This window comes from Oryctolagus cuniculus, chromosome 17, assembly GCF_964237555.1.
Source record: "Oryctolagus cuniculus chromosome 17, mOryCun1.1, whole genome shotgun sequence".
NCBI lineage: Eukaryota > Metazoa > Chordata > Mammalia > Lagomorpha > Leporidae > Oryctolagus > Oryctolagus cuniculus.
The window spans coordinates 19,056,858-19,078,316 of NC_091448.1; the positions used below are offsets into that span (position 1 = coordinate 19,056,858).

Here is a 21,459-nt window from a genome sequence, read left to right on the forward strand (position 1 = left end):
TCCTCTGGCGGGGGACCATCACCCCTCCCGGCTTCGGCAGTCTTCCCACCATTGCTCCTCCTGCTTGTACTCTCTCCCTGCAGTCCACTCTGCACAGGGCAGCAGAAACTCGTTAACAAGTCTGATTACCTAAGACTTCCCGGGGTGGGTGTTTGGCCTAGTGGTTAACATGCTGGGTGGGATGCCCACGTCCCATGCCTGGGTTCAATTCCTGGCTCTGTTCCTGATCCCAAATTCCTGCTAATTCAGATCCTGGGAGGCAGCAGTACCTAGCCTGAGTTGCCAGCTCTTGGCTCTGGCCCTGGCCCAGTCTCAGCCACTGTGGGTATTTGGGGAGTGACTGAACCAACAGATGGAAACTTTGTGTGTGTCTGTGTGTCCACCTGTCTCTCAAATAAAAATACATAAAAATAATATTTACTATCTGTAACCTTGGCCCAGCAAGGCCTGTCCCTGCATCTTTCTCTTCTTCATTCACCCCACTCTGGCTAATAACTCACAATAATCCAGCCAAGTGAGCTCCCTCCAGCTTTTGAATCGGGTCTACCACAGGAACCTTGCACTTACGGGTCTTGCTACCCAGCATGCCCGTTCCCCTGACTCTGCGCATAGCTGGCCGGCTCAACTCTAGGCCTCAACTCAAATCTCACCCAGGCCTTTCTCCACCACCTTCTCCTCACTTACATATTTATTTCCTGTTACCCCAAGCAGAAGACACTTTACTTGTTTGCTCATTATCGTCTCCCAGAGCCTAAAACCACCTGGCATACACTGGAAACCCAAGAAGCACTTGTTGAACGAGTGACCACATATGGGCCTGCCGGCCTCTTTGCCCCTACTCCAGCCACACCAGCCCTGTGTCTGTCAAACATAACAGGTTCTCTCACAGTGCCTGTCCTGCTCTCTCTGTCTAGAATGTTCCTTGTCCCTCTGCCTAGTTAAGTCAGGGCTCTGCATACGAGCCCACTTCCCCCTGGGGTGGGCCTTCCCTCAACCCTGTGCGAAGTCTGGACGCCTTCACACTCAGCTTGTTTCTCCCACGTGTCAGGCTTTTTCTACGCTGAAGGCTCCACTGGGACAAGGCCTGTGTGTCTCTCTTGCTTGTTGCTGTAACCTCAGGGCCTCACCCAGGGCCAGGCCCAGCTCAGGCCTTACTGTTTATTAACTGGTGCTAACTGTGGAGCCTGGGCATGTGCCCAAAGAGGTCACTGCCGTGGAGCAGCCCAGGCCAAGTGCAGAACGAACAGTACAGTGCAGTGCTATAGAGTGTGGTATGAGGATGGATCTGGGAGGGGGCAGGAGGAATGGCATAGGTAAATGGGGAGGGGCCGGGAGGGTTTCCTAAGCAAATTCCTTAAGGGCAGGCTGTCCTGAGCCTGATTCCCTAGGACAGAAAGGAATCCGCATCCCTGGAGCAGCGAATCCCGAGCGGGCAGGCCAGGGCCAGGCTGAAGGAGCACCTGAAGTCCTGGCTTGCTTCCTGGCTTCATTTGGGGCTCTCCACCAGCGGGTCCCCCAGAAGCCCTGGTAGCTCCCAAACCGAGCACGTGACCCTTCTACCTCCGGCCCTGTCCTCCTTTACCTCACCCAGCTGCATCAGAAACAAGGACCCAGCGCTTCTGGAATGCCACACTCAGAACCACCTGCTAAAAACCCAAGTCCGCTCAAAGGATCCCCTTCACCATTCCCCACCTGGCCCGCATGTTCCGGCCAGTGCCCAGCTCCGGCTACACGTCTTTTTTTTTTTTTTTTTTTTAAGATTTTTTATTTATTTATTTGAGAGGTAGAGTTACAGACAGTGAGAGGGAGAGACAGAGAGAAAGGTCTTCCACCTGCTGGTTCACTCCCCAAATGGCCACAGTGGCTGGAGCTGTGCCAATTCGAAGCCAGGAGCTTCTTCTGGGTCTCCCATGTGGGTGCAGGGGCTCAAGGGCTTGGGCCATCTTCTACTGCTTCCCCAGGCCAGAGCAGAGAGCTGGATTGGAAAAGGAGCAGCCAGGACAAGAACTGGTGCCCATATGGGATGCTGGTGTCACAGGCAGATTAACCTACTGTGCCACTCCACGGCACAGGCCCCCCAGCTACACTTCTGAAGCTTCCTCCAGGGGAGGTCTAACACCTTCTTGGCCTGCCTTGACCTGGCTCCCCTCGCCTTGCCAGACCCATTCTCACGCATCATTTGATGCCTCCTCCTGTCCACCTCTGTTCTGTGGGCATACAGGTCTTCAAAAAGGTCATGGAAAATGCGTATATGAAAAAGCTACGCGTGGATTTCAAGTATTTTGCACCAAAACAAACTTAAATCTTTTGAATGCATGTTTCCTGAGCTTTCTGAAGTCTCCTCGCACTGCCTTGGTTTTGACGACAATATCGTTTAATTACTCACCCCCTGGTCTTTCTACCCTTCGGGAGACAACTGCTCATTTCACCTCCGTATCCCAGCACCTGCAGCACCCTACAAGCAACAGCTAAAATCGGACCCGCACCGACACAGAATGAAGAGCTCCACACAGATTGCCTCGTTAATTCCCACAATCACTAAAGACATGCTCCCAAAGGGTGAGGTTTCAGCGTCTCCCCTAATCTCATCCCTTGGGGGGAGAGGGCTGCCACACCACCATGCCAGGAGGCGCGCACTGCGGCTGCGGAAAGGGGGCTCGGAGTGTGCGCACAGGGACACCCCCAAGGGAGCGGCACTGGGTCCCGGATAGAGTCCGGCCAGTGCCAGGCAAGCTGTCCGAGAGGTAGGGGGTCCAGCGTGGGTTCCGGAAGCAGGAAAGGCGAGCAGGTGTGGGATCTAAATTAGGATGAGGGTGGGGAGAGCGCTCCGCTCAGCAGGGCGCAGCTCGGCTTCCGCCCTCAGCCGTGGACCCTCATCCCGGGCGGCTCCCGGTTCACAGAACCGGAGCGGGCTGCGACCCGCCCAGACACCAGAGAGACGGAGGCGCGGCCGAGCCCCCCGCGGCTCCATGGGTCTTCCACCCTGAGAGCCTGCCGGCGCCCCGCTTCAAGTCCGTCCTCGTCACAGAAGTGGCTGCCCGCCTCAGCGTGAAGGTGGGGAGCAGGGGTGTGCGGGGCGGAGAGGTGGGGGCGGAGAGCCCCGAGGGAAGGGCGGGGGAGCCTGGGCCGGAAGGCGTCCCAGGCTCGGCTGGGAGCCGGCGCTCTCTTTCGACGCCACCCGCTGCCCCCGCCCCCGAGCCGGCCGGGACGGCACAGCGTCTCCGCCCCCAGCGCACCGCGCACCTCACCTTGAACGCTGCTCCACCCACTCCCAGCCTATTGGGCCTCCCGGGCGGAGGCGGCCCGGCGATTGGCCAGGGTGGCCCAGGGAGGCCCCGCCTCTCTCCCCGCCCCCGTTCCCGTCCGCCGGTACTTTGGACGGCGGCGTGGCGCCCCTCCTCCCCTCCCGGTCCCCGCCCCCTGGAGCAAATGCTGCCGAGCTGCGGCCGCGGGGCAGATGCACGCGCTCGGGCCCTTCTAGCAGGCGCGAGCAGGCGCTGGGCGCGCGAAAGCGAAAGAAGGAAGAGGAAGGGAGGGCGAGGGCGGGGTGTTGAGGAGGGGCGGGAGGAGGAAGAGGAGGAGGTTGGAGCGCGCTCGCGCTTGGCCTCGCGCCCGCGCGGAGGGAGGGGGAGAGGGGCGCGCGCGCGCACTCTCGCGTTCTCGCTCGCTCCATCCATCCATCCTCCGGTCGCGGCACGCGCGCGCGCTCCGGGCTCGCGCCGCACCCCCCGCCCGGGAGAGGCGGGCTGGAGTGGGGGGCGGGGGGAGGGGCGCGCGGACGGCGCGCGGACTGCGCGCGGGCGGGGTGAGGTGAGGAGGAGGAGGCGGCGACGGGACGAGAAGGGAGGGGAAGGGGCCATGGCCGCCCGGTGAGGCGGCGAGGCGGGGGGGCGCCCCGACCCCCCGGCCCCGGGCCCTGGGCCCCGGGGAGAGGCGAGGACGGACCGACGGACATGGGGCTCCGGAGCAGCCGCCGCCGCCGCCGCCGCCGGAGGACGCGGCCCTGAGAGGCCGCCGGGCCCCGGCGCGGCCCCCCGGGCGGGGTGAGTACGGGACGGAGACGGGAACGGGGGAGGGGCCTGCGGGGGGCGGGGGGCGGGGCCCGAGGCGGGGCTTGGGCCCCCTCCCCCCAGGTCTGGGTCAGCGCCCCTTCCCCTCCCCCCGGGCCGACGCGGAAACGCCCGGCTTCCCCCGGCTTCCCGGCCCGGCCGGGGCCCCCTGCTCTTCCCCCTGTCTGGGTACCCCCCTTGGGCGGGGCAGGGCCGGCCGGGGAGGGGGCGCGGGGCCTTTGTTAGGGAGCCAGGCCCCAGCCCCCGGGACAATAGAGACACCCTCCCGGACTCCTGTGCCCGGTCGGGCCGGGCCGCCGGCAGGCTGGGAAAGAGAGGGGCCGGGACGCGTCCCACTCTGCCCACTCTCTGGGGGTCGGTCCGGCCCGGCCCGGCGCCGGCCTCGGGCGGCTCGGCTCTCCTCCCCCCAGTCGGTATGATGCAGCAGTGCCGCAGGGACGGGGGAAGAGCCGAGGCCGGGCCTCCTACCCTGCCCAGTGCCCCTGGCTCGTTTGTCAGTCCCCACCCCACTGTGGGCCGGCAGCCCCTTAAACTCGTACCCACCGTTCGGAGGGGCCCCGGACTGTGGGCGCTGTTTCTGAATCCTTTGGTGGGGGCTGCTGGACTTTGGGGCTCTTGGAGAGACTTCCGGGCAGGTCCTGAGGGAGGGAGGGTGGCTCTCGGAAAGAAGAACAGGTAAGGGGAGTGCCCTGCTCCTGGCGTGGCGTGGCGTGGCGTGGCGTGCCACCCCACCGCGCGCTGTCCCCTCCGCCGGCGGCGGGCCTGCGGTGCCCTTTAGCGCCGGGCTGCGGCGGGCTCTGCCCCTCTCTGGAGCGGCCGGCTGATTTCAAGGGAAGACCGAGTGGGGTGAAGGTGGTAGGGTCCTAGGGCCATTGCCACTTCTGGTAGCAGTACCCCCCCAAGTGGACATCCTGGCCGAAGCAGAGGTGACTCCGAGGAGAGCCTTTAGGGGAGGGGGGGTGTACTTAGGAGTCTGTGCAGTTCTTTGCCACACCCTGTGGGTTCGCTTTGAGGCCTGAGTTCCTTCTCCTCCCCCTGCTGCATTGCACCATGGGTACCCGAGAGGGGTTTGAGTTTTGGGGACCTGGGGTGAGCAGCTGCCTGTTGTAGACCCAGGCTGAGATTGGCAGTGGCGTGCAGGGCCCGGGCTCAGGCCTGGGGAGGACTAGGCCACCTCGGCTTCAGGCCGGCCAGAGCGGCCGCACTCAGTGAGCCTGGGCCTTGGGGGAGAGAGAGGCCCTGCTTCCAGGATCCCACTCTGGGCAGCGAGGTGGGACGGGAGGTGGCAGTCTCCAGGGGTGCCTTAGATTCACACGGACACCCCCACCCCCATGTGTGCAGCCGTGTTGCCGCCCGCTGTGCTATGAGCAGTCAGAGCGCCGTCTCCACAAGAGTTTACAAATGAAAATGGAGGACATGTCTTTGTCTGGCCTGGATAACAGCAAACTAGAGGTGAGGGCTCCCCCACGTGCGCCTCTGGTTCTCGCTCTCGGCGTCTCCACGTCGCAATACCTGGCATCCCCACCAAAGAGGAATCTGGGTAGTCAGCCTCGCTCCTTAAAGGGAACGGCCAGCTGCGGAGGCCCGAGGACCCAGGAAGCAGAACGAACGCGAAGCCACGATGGGGACAGTGGCAGAGAGCGCATGCTGTGTGGCCGGGGCTGCGTGGCAGGCGCCGTGGTTGGCGAGAGTCGCGCCTCTCGTGACCCTGGGTGTTCTCCCCTGGGGCCCAGGCCATCGCTCAGGAGCTATACGCGGACCTGGTCGAGGATTCTTGCTTGGGATTCTGCTTCGAGGTGCACCGGGCTGTCAAGTGCGGCTACTTCTTCCTGGACGACACGGACCCCGATAGCATGAAGGATTTTGGTGAGCTTCAGGGCGGAAGGAGGACAGCGTGTCCCCTGCCCTGGCAGCCGCCCTAGCTGAAGAGCCCGGAGCTCCTGTGAGCTCAGACAGGGCTTTGAAGAGGCCTCGGGACCAGGGGTGGGGGCAAGAGGCGAGGGCGCCCTGCCCGCCCTGACCGCCACACCTCTCCTGTCCCCAGAGATCGTGGACCAGCCGGGGTTGGACATCTTTGGACAGGTTTTCAACCAGTGGAAGAGCAAGGAGTGTGTTTGCCCCAATTGCAGCCGCAGCATAGCTGCCTCCCGCTTTGCTCCCCATCTGGAGAAGTGCCTAGGAATGGGTCGGAACAGCAGCCGAATCGCCAACCGCCGGTGAGGGCCTTCCCCCTGCTGGAACCCGGCCTGCGCTGTGCTGTGTCCGCAGGGTGGGCCGTCCCTGGCCCCCAGTGCTCCTCTGTAGTTCTGGAGGTGTGGATGGGAAGGGGCAGCGGCCTTGACCCTCCCCTGTCTCCTCCCCTTGGCAGGATTGCCAATAGCAACAACATGAACAAGTCTGAGAGTGACCAAGAGGATAACGATGACATCAACGACAATGACTGGTCCTATGGCTCGGAGAAAAAAGGTGTTTGGGGGACAAGGGGATGCGATGGGCCGGTGGGGTGGGTGGAGGGTACGCAGTGGTCATGAGCTGTCCTGAGTGATGGGGGCCGTGTGTCGCTTTACGCTCTTTCCTGGCTGCCCTCAGATTGAGAACACGAAGTAACCCTGCTCTGTGGTTTTTTTGCCCCTCACAGCCAAGAAGAGAAAATCAGACAAGGTGAGAGCGGGGCAAGCACGGGGAGTGTGGGCCCAGGACAGCTCCCCTCCCCCGGGGCAGGGCGTCCTGCCCTCTGTCTGAGGTCACGGGGCCTCTGGGTCTGGGGATGAGGGTGTCTGGTGGGCAGGGGGCAGCAGAGGCCGTGGCCAGCTGCAGGGCGGATGGGTAGATGGGAGTGAGAGAGGAATTTGAGGATGTTTCTTTGTCAAATCTTTTTTCCTTCCCTGGGTTCTCGGCTCCCCCTTATCGTTACCCTTTCCCCAAAGCTATGGTATCTCCCATTCCAGAACCCCAATTCCCCTCGAAGATCCAAGTCTTTAAAACACAAAAATGGTAAGTGGGGCTGGAACCATGGGAGGGCTTTCAGTGTGGCTTCTGGGACTCGTTGCTGGGGGTGGGCTGGGAGGTGCAGGGGGGGGTGTCGAGGGAGGGCCTGTGATCCTTCTGTCACCCCCACTTCCTCTCTGGTTATTTTCAGGGTTCTCTGTCTGTACCTCTGCATCAAACACCCTTCCCCTTCTTTTTTCTTCTTCAGGGGAACTTAGCAATTCGGATCCTTTCAAGGTGAGCAGAGGCTGCCTCTCGTGGCCTTGCTGCGAGTTGCCTGGGATTTTATGGTGGGGAGCGGAAAGCTGGTAGCAACAGCGCTGGATGCTCTGTGGGGTCTTGTACACCCGAGTCCATCCCGGGCCCACCCCCACCCCAGCCCTCGTGCGCTGGGACCAAGGGCTCACTTGGAAGACTGCGGGGCAGTCCTGATGCTCTTCATGGGAGGAGGGAGGAGAGGGCCTGGTTCTCCACTCCCACCCCACGCCCCCTCGTTGCCCCTTTCTTGCTTCTCTGACTTGTTTCTCTGGTTCTCCCACAGTATAACAACTCAACTGGGATCAGCTATGAGACCCTGGGGCCGGAGGAGCTGCGTAGCCTGCTCACCACGGTGAGTGACCACAGAAGGGGCGGTCCTTGGGGAGGGGGCTGGAGCTGCAGGCAGTGGTCACAGCCGTGCAGGAGGCAGGAGGCTGGTGACATAGCAGTCAGGGCCACCACGTTCTCTGGAAGCCGGCTTCTCTGCCCATCGCAGTCCACACCGCCTGCCCTGGCCACCTGGGACTGGTTCTGCTTGTGCAGGCTGGCGGTGTACTGCAGGGAGCGTGTAGGTCTAGCCGGGTGCCCGCCCCTCCTCTCAGCTTATATTCCTCTTCCAGCAATGTGGGGTGATTTCTGAACACACCAAGAAGATGTGCACGAGGTGAGCACAGAACTAGAAGGGGGCCGGGGGCCTCTTGAACACTCGCCCTGAGCATGGGTCGGGAGCGCCCCTGGATCTGAGCAGTGGGGCTCCTGCTCTTCCCCTCCCTTCCTGGAGCGGTCAAGCATCAGGCCCCGGTCTGGGAGCACCTCATTCACCCCTGCCCTGTCTACACCCTTCCCTCCCGCCTCTGCCGAGGGCAGGGAGGGCTCTGCTGACCAAGGCCCTCGGGCCCCTGCCTGCCTTGTCGGCTCTGACCCTTCTCTCCCCTACCAGGTCCCTGCGCTGCCCCCAGCACACGGACGAGCAGAGGCGAACCGTGCGGATTTACTTCCTCGGGCCCTCAGCGTGAGTGGCCTGCCGAGAAGGGGCTGGGCTGTGGCAGGTTAGGAGCCAAGCTGCGTCCCTCACGCCTTCGGCTCCTTCCTTTCCCAGCGTCCTGCCTGAGGTCGAGAGCTCCCTGGATAATGACAGCTTTGACATGACTGACAGCCAGGCCCTGATCAGCCGGCTCCAGTGGGACGGCTCCTCGGATCTCTCACCCTCTGATTCAGGCTCCTCCAAGACGAGTGAAAATCAGGGATGGGGTCTAGGTAGGTGGCACAGTGGGCCCTGGGGGCTCGCCCGGAAGGCCTGGGGCACCACCTCTCCTGCTGCAGCCCAACCGTCCCCTTTCCTGCCTTTCTCTGCAGGCACCAACAGCTCGGAGTCTCGGAAAACCAAGAAAAAGAAATCCCATCTGAGCCTGGTAGGGACTGCCTCTGGCCTGGGCTCCAACAAAAAGAAGAAGCCAAAGCCACCGGCGCCCCCAACGCCCAGCATCTACGATGACATCAACTGACTCGGGTGCAAGGGATAGCCTTTGGCTGAAAAGAGCCCTCTCTCCCGACCCCCACCCAGGTGGCAAAGCCTGGCAAACGGACAGCTGCTGGGGGTTTGGGCTTGGGAAGCTTGGTGGGCCAGGCAGGCGGAGGACCCAGTTATGCACCCCTGGGGGGTGTCAGGGTCTTCTGCAATGGAGCACGACTCCTCGGCGTGCGGGACTCAGACCTGGACATATTATGCCTTGGACATAAGTTTGGTGGGGAGGCGGTTTTCCTATTTATTCTGTGAGTTACTGGATGTCCAGCTAGGCCAGGGGCCTGACCTGGGCACTGTGCCAGGGCACTGCCTGCCCCCCACCCCAGGAACTGGACTAAGCCCTGCCGAGGGGCATCATGGCTACCCGGAGGCTGTGGGTTGGAAGCTGAGCCTGGAGGGGCCTCCCCCGGGCTGCCCTCAGCAATGTGAACGGGTCTGGTGCTTGGAGCTGAGGGGCAGGGCTGGGCATGTCCTGTCTGTGTGCAGAATCCTATCAGATGCCCCCAGTCCCCGGGGGCAGCAGGCAGAGTGCTGTCTGCTGAGTGGGCGTCCAGACCCTCACAGGGGCAGCCCTTTCCCTCAGTCCCCATGGGCCCCCCTGGCAGCAGGCGCTGTCCTCTTGTTGGGTGCCAGGAAAGGGCCCCCAGCCTCTCAGCTTCAAGGAACGGGAGAGGGGAGGGCAGGACGAGGGAGCTGTGTGTATCAAAATTACTCCCCCTGCCTTTCCTCCCTGACCCAGGGCTGGCGAGGAGTGGGCCCCAAGGTGAGAGGGAACGGTGCTGCTTTATTTGACATGTTTTCTTACCTCATTCCCTGCCCCAGGAAGGGGCCCAGCCTCACCCTCCTGGGGTGGCCCCACGGTCCTCCTGCCCACCCTGCCCTGCTGGGGCAGCCCGAGTTCCCGACTGCTGCTGCCACCCGTCACCTTGACCAGCTTCGGTTCCTCTCAGCGCTCCTCCCTCCAGAGCCTGCCCCGTTCCCCCTCCCTTCGCCGCTTTTAAGTTATTTATTCTGTACTTGTGGTCTGGGGCTCTGAGGAAAACCTGACTCTGTGCCTCTCCCCCTTTGCTAGGAGTGGGGTGGGAAGCGACGGTGGCCTTCGCGCCCTGGGCTGTCAGTGGAGGGCGAGAGGGCATCACGGCCCCTCTGGGACTGTCGTGCCAGTGTGCCCACCTGCCTGGTCTACATCCTCGAGAGATGTACCGCCCCACCTCCACGCGAGCACCACCACTCCCGGGAGCCACGCTGAGGACTGCAGTCTGGGCGAGGAGCAGAGCTGGCTGGCCCCGAGCCGAGTCCTCAGCCCTCCTCCCAGGAGGAGCCATCCCCTAGCTTGGGTAGCGAGTACCCAGGACTGGTTGGACTGACTGGGGTTAGGGACCCTAGAGGGTTAAGAGAGCAACAGAGCAAGGGCTTGCCGTGCCCTGTCTGGAACTCCAATCTCCCCCTGGGGTGGTTCTGATTGTGGCTGATGCCTGGTTACAGATTCGTTTTTAACCCAAGAATTGTGATTATTTTTTAAAGAGCCAAACACACTTTGGCAGGAGACAGAATAAATCCTGGGGCCCCGGCTCCTCTGTTCTTGGCCCTGCTCAGCCTTCTCCCCACATGGGGAAGCCAGAGGAAAAGGAGCATCTCCGCTTCCCGCAGAGCCTTGGCCGTGGGCGGGAAGGCCAAGGGCCACTCTCCCTTCTGGGAGGCAGCTGCAGTTCAGGCCCTAATACACCCTTTCCCTCCTGGCCTCCCCCTTCCCCCCCTTCTGGTTGGAGAAGGGAGAAGGGGGGAGTAGCTTGGGAACTGGTTTGTCCACATCCACGTCCCCATTGTTCCTTGGCCCACCCTCAGGGCCGAGCCCCCTGCCCAGGCTGGGTGAGATGGGCTTGGTCCAGCAGGAACCCTGAGGGAGCAGGCGAACCCCTTTTTTGGGGAGAGTGCCCCCTACCATGTAGTTAAGCAGGGGCTTGGGGCTCCCCACTTCCCTCCCTCGAACAGCAGGCTGTGTGGGTTTCGGTTCCCATCCTTCCCAGCCCGGCTAGGTGTCGTCCGCCCTGTATCCTATCATGTGTCTGAGTGTGTGGGGGGTTCTGTACTAATTCCCGGGGCCGGTGGCTTTTCCTTCCATGCATCACTCCCCCCCGCATGCCCAGGGGCCGCCCGCCTGGCATTACCGCATGCTGGGGTCGTTGGGGGAGGGGGGTGGGGCTCACGCTGTCCTGTGGTCTTGAGATTTTTATTTTTGCATATGTAATCCATCCTGTACAGGTAGCTAACTTTGTAAACGCTGTGTACTCCCTCTGCCCCCATGGCTGCTGGTGTAAATAAACTGCATCTCCCGTTGGTAGCCCGGCCTTCCCACCCTCCTCACCACGCTGCTGGGGGAGAGCAAAGCCACTCTTAATGTCACAGGAGGCGGCTCCACAGCCACAGGAATGGAACTTTATTCAGTCACAGACACCGACCCTCCATCCAACAGCCTCAGACAGGAGGCCCTGAGAGCCATCCCAGAGCTCGTCCTTGGAGCTGGGCGGGGTAGGACGCTGGCTGGGGGCCAGTGCCGTCTTGCTCACAGCCCTAGGCCTAGGGGAGTAGCAGCTGTGGCCTGGCCCCTCCCAATGCTGGGGGCTTGGCATTGTGCCCCAATCCCCTCCCCAACTGAGCTTTAGGAAGACTTAAAAAAAGAAGTCTCAAAGAGGGGAGCACAGTGGAAACTCTAGAACATGGGGGCCACCTATCGCTGCTACAGGGCTGGGGAGGAAGGTGGTGGCTGGGTGTCCTTATCCCCAGGGTGGCTTCAGGTCCTGGAGGCCACTCCTCAGCTCAGCAGGAGTGCAGTGGGGGCATGCTGGGCCACCCTGGCAGGCAGCTCTGGTGCTAGGGGCAGACATGCAGGGCACCTGGAAGAGCTGGGGTCGCTGCTGGGAGGGAACCTTCAGGGCCCAAGCTTCCCACTGAAACTGGCCATCAGCTCGACCCCCGCGGGATCCCAGACGTGAGATGACCTCCTCATTTCTACCTGAGTTGTGCTTGCACAGAGGGGATGTCCACACCCTGTGAACGTGAGGGGGAGGCCCCATACCTGCCTCTGGGGCCAACAGAGGGGGCAGCCCCTGTGTCCTTCCCACCCCTCCCTCCCAGGCCCTTGGGCCCAGCTCTGGCCAGGAAAGGGGGAGGCCACAGTGGAGGAAGACCAGGCCTTTCATTTTCTCCCCGTGTCCTCATCGTCCGTACATCCCGAATACAAGGAAGCTGAAGAAGACGGTAACCCCCACCAGGGAGACAGTGGCAGGTGCTGTGAAGAACTGGCGGTAATTGATACGGAAGTACCAAACCACGCCCAACAGCACCACAAACACAGGCACCATGAGGCTGCCCACGTTGACGCCAAGGTTGGCTGGCTCGGTGACTGAGGGGGCCAGGGAGGCTGAGGGGCCTGGAGCAGCTGCCCCCGGGGGCGAACGGTGGCAGTGAATGACACAGTTGTCGGTGATGTTGAGGGACTGCAGTGTGCGGCCCGGGTCCTGCAGCAGGCGGCCCTGGTAGATGAATTTCATCTGGCTCTCCTGTCCAGGGAAGTATTTGCTGGAAGGCAACGCACGGAAGGAAAGACAAAGGTGAGGGGTGGGAGGGCGGCCAGGGAACTGAAGGAAGCATGCCCCCCACCCTTGGTAGGGGCTGTGCCTCACGCCTCCCTGCTGCTCCCCACCGTCCCCCACCAAGGGCTGGGAGCCTCCCGCTTTCCAGCCCACTCACCTCTTCAGAGCACCCACAGTGTCCTCGGGCCTGGCCACAGCCAGCTCCTCGGTGTCATTGAGGAATTTGAGCCGCACATGGATGAGGCCGGGGCTGGCAGGGATGCAGGTGCTAGCCTCGGAGCGCAGGGGGGCCTCAGGCCCGCTGCCCTCTCTGCCTGCTTGTCTCTTGGGCAGGCCTTGGATGTCCAAGAGATGCTCCAGGCTGGGCTCGGCACCGCCTCCAGCCCCCGACTCCCCTGTGGCGTGTCCCCCACCTTCGCCGGCCTCTTCAGCCTTCTCATCATTACCCTCTGATGGAGGGGGGAGTTCGCTGGGCTCTGGGGCTCCTTGGCCTGCTACCAGGTGGTCCACGTGCCCCAGGTGGAGGACAGATGTATCGCCTGCTGACACGATAGTGCCCAGGAGCTGGCTGCTGCCACTGTCTGCTACATAGGTAGAGAGCCAGGCTAGGACCAAAGCGAGAATCAGCACCACCACACCGGCCACCACCATCACCTCATTGCCCACACCCTCAATGAGGGTGACATCAGAGAGCTCCATGGTCCGGCTGCCGACGGGGTCCGGGCTGCAAGAACAAAGAGGGGCGGCATCAGTGGAGCCCGAGGAGCTGTGACCAGGTTTCTAGCTTGTCTGGGCTTTCACTGACCCAGCCCTGACTGCAAATGGAGTTCAGTGGAGAAGGGAGGCACAAAGCTTCCTAACTCTGGACCCCAAACTGAAAGCCAAGGCCTTACCCTTTGCCACGATTGTGAAACTCTCAGGTTGCACACCCTTCCTCCCACATTCCAACCTCCCCACCAGCAGATCCCCGGCAAGACCTCCTCTGCGTGTCGTTGCTGCCACTGTTTGCTGTTCTGAAACATTTATTTCAAAGGCAGAGTGCAGAGAGGTCCTCCATCTGCAGGGTCACTTCCCACGTGGCCGCAGCTGCCAGGGGCTGGGCCAGGCCAAAGCCAGGAGCCTGAACTCCATCCAGGTTTCCCATACGGAACTCAAGTCCTGGGCCATCCTCCGCTGCTTCCCAGGTCCCTTAGCAGGGAGCTGCAGCAGAAGCGGAGCAGCCGGGACACAGACCCGTGCTCCGACACAGGACGGCGATGTCCGACTGGCGGCCGCATACCCAGGCTCCACAGCACCCGCCTGCACGGCTGCTACTTTTTAGTGAATGGGGAGAAACATTCGCTTCTTTGAGCGCAGTTCTTAGACTTTCCAACACTCGGTCAAGCAAGTATGTCCCCTAAGCAACCTCCAAGGCAGCTGTAGAGAAACCAAGAAATCCGAAAAGTTTTATCTTAAGGCCTCTTCGGAGGCCCTGTGCGGCCAGCCTTGCAGATCTGAGCCCCTTCTCCCTCACGGTCGCAGATCCAGGCCCGGCTGTCAAGACCTAAGGAAAATGAACCTCTCATCGAAGCAGTCACACCTCCCCAGAGGCCACCGGAGGGGCCACCAGGGGCTCACAAGCACCACACGCACTCCCCAGGTGAACCGCCTCGGGAAGGATTCCACGCCGGCTCTCCCAGGCCCTCTCAGCTCTCCCTGGGCCGCGGCGTTGACCCTGCGCGCTTCCTCCGAGAACCTGCTGCGCTCACAGCCGCCCCTGGGCAAGTCCAGGCCGGCGGTCACCAGCATCGGGCTGTCCTCACCGCACCTGCGCAACTTCCTCACACGGCTCTAGCTGTCCGGCTCTCTACCCGATCCAGGAGACAAGGAGGACTGCGCGCCTGGGGAACCTACCAACCTCGGCCTCACCCGCCACGCCGGCCCTGCCCCTGCGGCCGGGGAGAAAGCAAACACAGAGCAACCCATCACAACGCCCGCCCGCCTGCCTCTTCCTGGCGGCGGACAACTTTCTCAGAGCCTCGGTAAAACGGGGTTAAAAATAGCACCTACCTCGGCCGGTCGTTTGGAAGATGACGTGAAATCACCCAAGCAAACTACCTAGCGCGCTGCCCGGCACATTGCAGCCGTTCAAGTGGCAGCCATCAGGTTACCACTGCCCCGACCAAGCCCTCACGGCAGGCGCGGTAATGGCATGAGCCGCGCTTTACAGAAAAGGGTGGCGGCGAAGCGACCGAAACGGCTGGTTGGACACCGGGACCCCAGCCCGCCCGCCCCCCGGGCCTTCGCCCTCTCAGCCCGTCGGCGCGCTGAGTGAGGAGGGTCCGCCTCCCCGTCTGTCCGAGCCGCAGGCTCCGCGTCTGGGCGGTCCTGCTCCCGCAACGCTGGCGCGGGGGCTGCCGGGTTCCGGTCACGGCGCCCAAGCCCAGCTCTCCTAGGCCCCGAGGGGCAGGATCAGGTGAGGGGGTCACAAACCATCCACACCCCTCAAACTTCGGGGCGGGGCTGCTGGACCGGGGGTGGGGCTTGAGGGCGCGAGGAGTCATGGGAAAATTAAAGGGGGCTTGGACTGGTACTGTGCTCGGATGGGGAAGGAGGTCCTCACCTGAAAAGTCCAGACTAAATAGTTTTACCTTCTCCAGGACGGCCCCTGGCCTCGTCTTTCCGTAGGGACCGGGGGAGGGGCTGGCAATCCTCGACTCGGTCCACAGTCCAGTCTCTTCCGGCTTCTCCCGGAAGCTGTTAGAACCACAGATAGGAAGTCCCGCCTCCGCGCCTTGCACTGATGACGCACGTCTACGTAAGGCGAGCTGACGTAAACGTATTCTTTAAATAAAAGGGACAGGATTCTCAGCGGAAGAAGGGGCGGAGTCATTGTTGGCGGGATCGCGGCCCTCCGGGCTCAAGGCCACGCCTGGTGGGCGGGGCCTCAGGCCGACCGGGGTGAGAGGCGGGGCCGGGGGGAGGTGCTCGGGGCGGGGCGTGGCTTCGTGGCCGTGGAACTTTGCCCAGGCTGGCTCCCCCGGCCGGAGCCTGAAAGAGGCCGCCCACTCTGCGGCCTGTTTCTTCAGGCCTTGCTCCCTGGCTCCCAGGCTGAAGGGATTCTTTACCGCCCTGGGCCGCGGACTGAGCTCCAAGTCCCCGGAATCAGTGAGGACCTCCTCGGCTCTGGGCTGGTAGGGCAGATGGAGGGGCCAGGTTAGGCAGTGCGCGAAGATGGCAGCTCCAGGTGGCGTGGAGCCTGGGTAAATACGGCGGGAAAGCGTTTCAGAGAGGCAGGGATTCATCGCAGCCTCGGGGCACGAGAAAAGGAGCCAGAGAGACGGGAGAAAAAGCTCAGCTCCCCAGCACTTACCTAAGGGTTTGTGTTTTTAATGAGCTGTTGATTAAAGTATAAATAATGCAGCCGGGGCAATCCTAAGTGCAGGGCTCGGTGGTTTGCACCGGCTGAACTCTCGGCCAGAACGAGCCTGCAGAAGCAGCAAAGGAAATGACCCCAGAACCAGCTCCCTTCAGACCTCGTCTAGCCACTGAAGTCCGTCATAGGTTAGTTTTCCTGATTTTGCACTTTATATAAAAGGAATCCGGGGCCGGTCGTGGCGCAGCGGGCTAAACCACCAAGTGGGACACCAACATCCGCTGCTCCACGTCCCATCCAGCTCTCCGCTATGGCCTGGGAAAGCAGTGGAGGACGGCCCACGTGCCTGGGCCCCTGCACCCACGTGGGAGACCCGGAAGAAGCTCCAGGCTCCTGGCTTCAGCCTGGGCCAGCCCTGGCCATTGTGTCTGTTTGAGGAGTGAACCAGCAGATGAAATGTATCTTTTGATGTCTCCCTAGCTCTGCCTTTCAAAAAATGATAAAATAAATATTTAAAACAAAAGGAGAAGGGATACAGTGTTGACATAGCAGGTAAAGCTGCCACCTGCGATGCCAGCATCCGAATGGGTACCTGTTGGTTTCTCAGTTGTTCTACTTCTGATGCAGCTCCCTGCTAATGTGCCTTGAGCCCCTGCACCCACATGGGAGACCCAGAAGAAGCTCCTGGCTCCTGGCCTCTGGCTGGCCCAGCTCTGGCCATTGCAGCCATTTGGGGAGTGAACCAGTAGATGGAAGATCTCTCTTTCTCCCCCACCCCCTCTATAACTCTGCCTTTCAAATAAATAAAATAAATCTAAAAAAATTTTAAAAAGAGACTGTTTTGTGTCTGGATTCTTTTAAAGTTTGTTATTTTAATTTTAAAAGAGATTTATTTATTTATTTGAAAGGCAGAGTTGAGTCAGAGAGAGAGAGATGGGGGTATCTTCCATCTGCTGGTTCACTCCCCAAATGGCCACAACAGCCAGGGCCAAGCCAGGCTGAAGCCAGGACCCAGGAACTCCATCAGGGTCTCCCATATGGGTGGCAGGAACTGAAGCACTGGGCCATCGTCCACTGCTTTCCCAGGCTGCTTCAGGAGTGCAGGTGTAGCCAGGATTTGAAGCGGGCACTCAGATAGGAGATGTAAGTGTCCCGAGTGGCCGAATGGCAGCTGCACCTACTGTGCCTTTATGCCGTCCTTTTTTTTTTTTTTTTTTCTTGAAAGGCAGAATTATAGAGAGAGGAGGAAGAGAGAAAGAGAGGCCTTCATTGCCTGGTTCACTTCCCAAATGGCTGTAATGGCCAGGGCAGAGCCAGGACAAAGCCAGGAGCCCAGAACTTCTTCCGGGTCTCCCATGTGAGTGCAGGGGCCCAAGGACTTGGGCCATCTTCTACTGCTATCCCAGGCCATAGCAGAGAGCTGGATAGGAAGTGGAGCAGCCAGGACTCGAACCAGCACCCATATGGGATGCCGGCGCTTCAGGCCAGGGCGTTAACCCACTGCGCCATAGCACCGGCCCCGAAATATTATATTTTTATTTTTAAAAAGGTTTATTTATTTGAAAGGCACAGTTAAAGAGAGGCAGAGCAAGAGAGAGAGAGATCTTCCATCTACTGGTTCACTCCCCAAATGGCCACAACAACTGGAGCTGAGTTGATCTGAAGCCAGGAGCAAGGAGCTTCTTCCAGCTCTCCCACGTGGGTGCAGGGACCCAACCAAGCACTTGGGCCATCCCCCACTGCTTTCCCAGGCCATAGCAGGGAGCTGGATCAGAAATGGAGCACCTGGGACTTGAACCGGCGTCCAATGGGATGCTGGCACTGCAGGCAGCGGCTTTACCTGCTATGCCACAGCGCCGGCCCTGGAAAAGTATTGTTTTAATTTCAGCATATGTGTACCTTTTGGGTTTTAACGTTTAGTGGTTTTACTTTGAAGAAGCAGGCAAGTCATCAAGGTCCAAGTAGACAGAATTTTGAGAATGAATATTTTCCAAGCAAAGTTCCAGACAGAACAGGTTCGAGAGCTTCCAGTAAGTACTGGAAGGAGTGGAAGAACATTGACTTGAATACTGCTAATGCATCTGTGTAACGAAGCCCCGTTTGTGTTGAGAGCTTACTGTGTACCACGGACCATGCTGAGCATTTCATGTGCATTTTCTCACGGATCCCAATCTAGTAGCCCCTGCTTACCTAGTTAGCAGGTTTGGAAAAAGAGACTCACGGAGAATAAATAATTGTCCAGGGCCTGGTGCTGTGGCATAGTAGGCTGGGCCTCTACCTGTGGCACTGGCATTCCATACGGGCACCTGTTCGAGTCCCAGCTGTTCCTCTTCTGCACCCACGTGGGAGACCTAGAAGAAGCTCCTGGCTCCTGGCTTCAGATCAACTCAGCCCCAGTTGTTGTGGCCATTTGGGGAGTGAACCAGTAGATGCAAGACCTCTCTCTCTGTCTCTCCCTCTTTCTGTCTATAACTCTACCTCCCAAATAAATAAAAAATCTACAAAAAAAAAAAAAAAAGATTTGTTTATTATTTGGAAGGGTTACAGAGAGATCTTCCATCTGCTGGTTCACAGTGGCCAGGGCGGGGCCAGGACACAGCCAGGAAGCCCGAGCTTCATCGATCATTCTGATCTCCTGGATCAGAAGTGGAGCAGCACCAGGGAGGCCAGTGTCTCAGGCAGCGACCTCACCCTCTGCGCACAGTGCCAGCCCCAAGGCAAAGTCTCGGGATAGCTGTGGTGGAGAGGGGCCATGGAAGGGAAACCCATTGGCTGGGGCAGAATGGCTGTGGTGGAGAGGGGCCATGGAAGGGAAGCCCATTGGCTGGGGCAGAATGGCTATGGTGGAGAGGGGCCATGGAAGGGAAGCCCATTGGCTGGGGCAGAATAGCTGTGGTAGAGAGGGGCATGGAAGGGAAGCCCACTGGCTGGGGCTGGAGACAGGATGCTCCGTGAGAGCAGGGGAGGCCTGGAACAGTGCAGGCCGCGTCTGACCCGGCGTGCGCTCTGTGCGTGCAGCAAAGGTCCGGAGCAGCTGCGTTAGGGTGTTTTGAAAGAGGGGCTTTCAGGGCTGGGTTCTTGCGGGTGGAGGGATTATAAACTGAAAACTGAGGAAAGAAAGAATCTTGCTGGGCCGGCACTGTGGCTCAATGGGTTAGAGCTGCTGCCTGTAGCGCCGGCATGCTATATAGGCGCCAGTTCGAGTCCTGGCTGCTCCACTTCCAATCCAGCTCCCTGCTAATGATTTGGGAAAAGCAGCAAAGGATGGCCCAAGTGCTTGGGCCCCTCTCACTCATGTGGGAGACCTGGATGAAGCTCTTGGCTCCTGGCTTCAGCTATCTGGGGAGTGAACCAGCAAATGGAAGATCTCTCTAACTTTTTCAAAGAAATAGATAGACCTTTTTTTAAAAAAGAAAGAATCTTGCAATTACAACTATATCATTGCCATTTTTTGTGGCCATTTGGGGAGTATCCCAACAGATGGAAGACCATCTGCTGGTTCACTCCCCGGATAGCTGCAATAGCCAGGACTGGGCTGATCTGAAGCCAGGAGCCAGAAGCTTCTTCCAGGTCTCCCATATGGGAGGCCATCTTCTGCTGCTTTCCCAGGCCACAGCAGAGAGATGGATCAGAAGTGAAGCAGCCGGGACTAGAACCCGGCGCCCATATGGGATGCTGGCACTGCAGGTGGTGGCTTTACCTGCTACACCACAGCGCCGGCCCCACTGGTTCACTCTCCAGATGGCCACAACAGCCACACCTGGGTAGGCCAAAGCCAAGAACTTGGGGTTCCATCCAGGGCTCCCATGTGGGTGCAGGGGCCCAACTACTTGGGCCATCCTCTGCTGCTTTCCCAGGCACAATAGCAGGGAACTGGATTGGAAGCAGAGCCGCTGGGATTTGAGCCAGTGCTCTGATATGGGCTGCTGGCGTCTCAGGCAGCAGTGTAGCTGGCCGTGTCACAATACCGGCCCTGAACTTCGGTAGTAGTATCTCTCTGTGCAACTTGATGGCTACACAGGGATGTATCTCTGAATCCAAGGTGCTGCCTCAATTCATGGATTTACAGCAAATCCATTTTGCTAAAAAAAAAAAAAAAAAAAAAAAAAAAAAAAAAAAAAAAGAGGTGCCCCTTTGCTAACCACTAGGTAGTTTTCATAATAGGCAAAGAGTGTGTGTTCATTTGCATTCATGATTCCTAGTGCATTTGCACATTTCTTGTGTTTCATTGGCCACTTTGTAAATTATGTTTGTGCTTTTTGCCCTTTCTTCTCTTAAGTTTTTGTTTTCTAAAAATACTGCACCAGACTCCACGGGCACCACTTGTGGGACTTCAGATGCCTCTCCTGAGGGGCGCAGGTCGCAGTCCTCTCCCGGAAGGGAATTCCTGAGCGCTGGCCTTCCGGGCTCCTGTTCCTCTGCAACGCTGGGGCGTTGTTTGCTGCACATACTGGATTCCAACCTGTTTCTGTCTAACAATACCTGTCCAGGCCGCCTGGCGTCACCCCGTTTTCTCTGCTACAAAGTACCGAACTGTATGCCACAGCATAGGTTTCACACCCTCCCGCACTCCGGGTAGTCACGAGCAATGTGGACACGGTACCCTGATGCACCTGCTGTTCATGTTGTGATAGGGATGCTGCCAAATTACCACCCAAGAGGCATCTGCCCACCGACAGGCTGAGAGAATGTATCCATATCTGCATAGGCACTGCATGGTATCAACCTAGTGGAGGAACAATATTTTAATGTTGTCTTATTTTTTATAGACTTTTTATTTATTTATTTTCGCTACTTGAAAGGCGGAGAGACACAGATCAGTCTTCTACCCACCAGCGCACTCCCCAAATGCCCACAAGAGCCAGGGCTTTGCCAGGTTCAAGCCAGCGGCCAGGAACAACATCTGGGTCTCCCACGTGGGTGGCAGAGACCCAGGTCCTTGAGCCACCCCCTGCTGCAGAGGGCCGGTTCAGAAGCGGAGGTGCCAGGACTCGGATCAGCACTCCGATATGGGATGCAGGCGTCCCAAGCAGCGGCTTCCCCGTGCACAACGCCTGCCCCTGTTTGAACCTGCATTTCCTGGCTCCCGGTGAGATGCTGCATGTTCAGCAATGGGGCAGACCTGTGAAGACCGGCTTTCCCTGAGGCCCCGTGTAGGCAATGGCGAGGCAGTGCCACTCCGCCCGCACAGGTCAAGGACGTGCAGCGGCTTCCAGAATTTACCTTTTACTTATCTCAGTGACTGGGTGCTTATGGAACTAAATTTACATTTTTTGTAGTGAGATCTATTCATCTTTTCCGCCATGCTGGGAAGTCTTTCCCCACTGCCAAGCGGCATACATAACCACGAGAATCTCTCGTTTTTCTCCGCAGGTATCCAAGGGGTGGGAGGTTTAGTGTGGAGCCCAGAATGAGGCGGCCCGGGACGACGGAGGAGTTCCCTTCTCTCAGGCCTCCTGGCTCTGTGCAGCTGAAGCCAAAAGTTCACCCAGACAGGGGCGGCTGCCGCTCTGTGCAGTGAGGTCAGAGGTCAAAGCCTGCCTTTGTGCCGGTGAAAGGGAATCTCCACAGAGGGAGGACTCTGGATCCCAGAGAGCCCAGGATCCCGCAGCCGGGGCCTCGCACTAGTCTTCCCAGCCGTCTCGGGCCCGAGTAACAGTTGTGCAGTGC

General features: G+C 59.7%; 2 protein-coding genes and 1 long non-coding RNA gene across 12 annotated transcripts; 2 read left to right on the forward strand and 1 right to left on the reverse strand.

Moving 5' to 3' along the window:
• The first annotated feature begins 3,902 nt into the window (after window positions 1–3,902).
• Window positions 3,903–11,182, forward strand: ATXN7L3 (ataxin 7 like 3). 8 transcript variants are annotated; one of them, XM_051825727.2, is made up of 13 exons: window positions 3,903–4,043; window positions 5,412–5,522; window positions 5,804–5,936; window positions 6,115–6,286; window positions 6,439–6,536; window positions 6,709–6,731; window positions 6,998–7,064; window positions 7,210–7,295; window positions 7,600–7,668; window positions 7,937–7,980; window positions 8,257–8,328; window positions 8,416–8,573; window positions 8,673–11,182. In XM_051825727.2, the coding sequence occupies exons 2-13, from the start codon at window positions 5,472–5,474 to the stop codon at window positions 8,819–8,821; spliced, it is 1,122 nt and encodes a 373-aa protein (XP_051681687.1). In that variant the 5' UTR covers window positions 3,903–4,043; window positions 5,412–5,471; the 3' UTR covers window positions 8,822–11,182. The 8 variants fall into 8 exon arrangements, with proteins under 8 accessions (XP_051681687.1, XP_051681690.1, XP_051681689.1 ...); XM_051825730.2 differs by having other exon boundaries at window positions 7,267–7,295; XM_051825729.2 differs by having other exon boundaries at window positions 7,019–7,064.
• A 59-nt stretch (window positions 11,183–11,241) lies between these two features.
• TMUB2 (transmembrane and ubiquitin like domain containing 2) lies at window positions 11,242–15,233 on the reverse strand. 3 transcript variants are annotated; one of them, XM_008271574.4, is made up of 3 exons: window positions 15,065–15,233; window positions 12,592–13,158; window positions 11,242–12,420 (listed from the first exon to the last, which is right to left on the reverse strand). In XM_008271574.4, exons 2-3 carry the CDS (start codon window positions 13,131–13,133, stop codon window positions 12,057–12,059), a joined length of 906 nt encoding a protein of 301 aa, XP_008269796.4. In that variant the 5' UTR covers window positions 13,134–13,158; window positions 15,065–15,233; the 3' UTR covers window positions 11,242–12,056. The 3 variants fall into 3 exon arrangements, with proteins under 3 accessions (XP_008269796.4, XP_008269794.2, XP_008269795.2); XM_008271572.4 differs by having other exon boundaries at window positions 15,037–15,183; XM_008271573.4 differs by lacking the exon at window positions 15,065–15,233 and adding an exon at window positions 14,484–14,946.
• A 194-nt stretch (window positions 15,234–15,427) lies between these two features.
• Window positions 15,428–21,089, forward strand: LOC138846064 (uncharacterized). The gene is made up of 2 exons (XR_011383448.1): window positions 15,428–15,977; window positions 20,069–21,089. It is a non-coding gene; the product is annotated as an uncharacterized lncRNA (long non-coding RNA).
• Window positions 21,090–21,459: the final 370 nt, after the last annotated feature.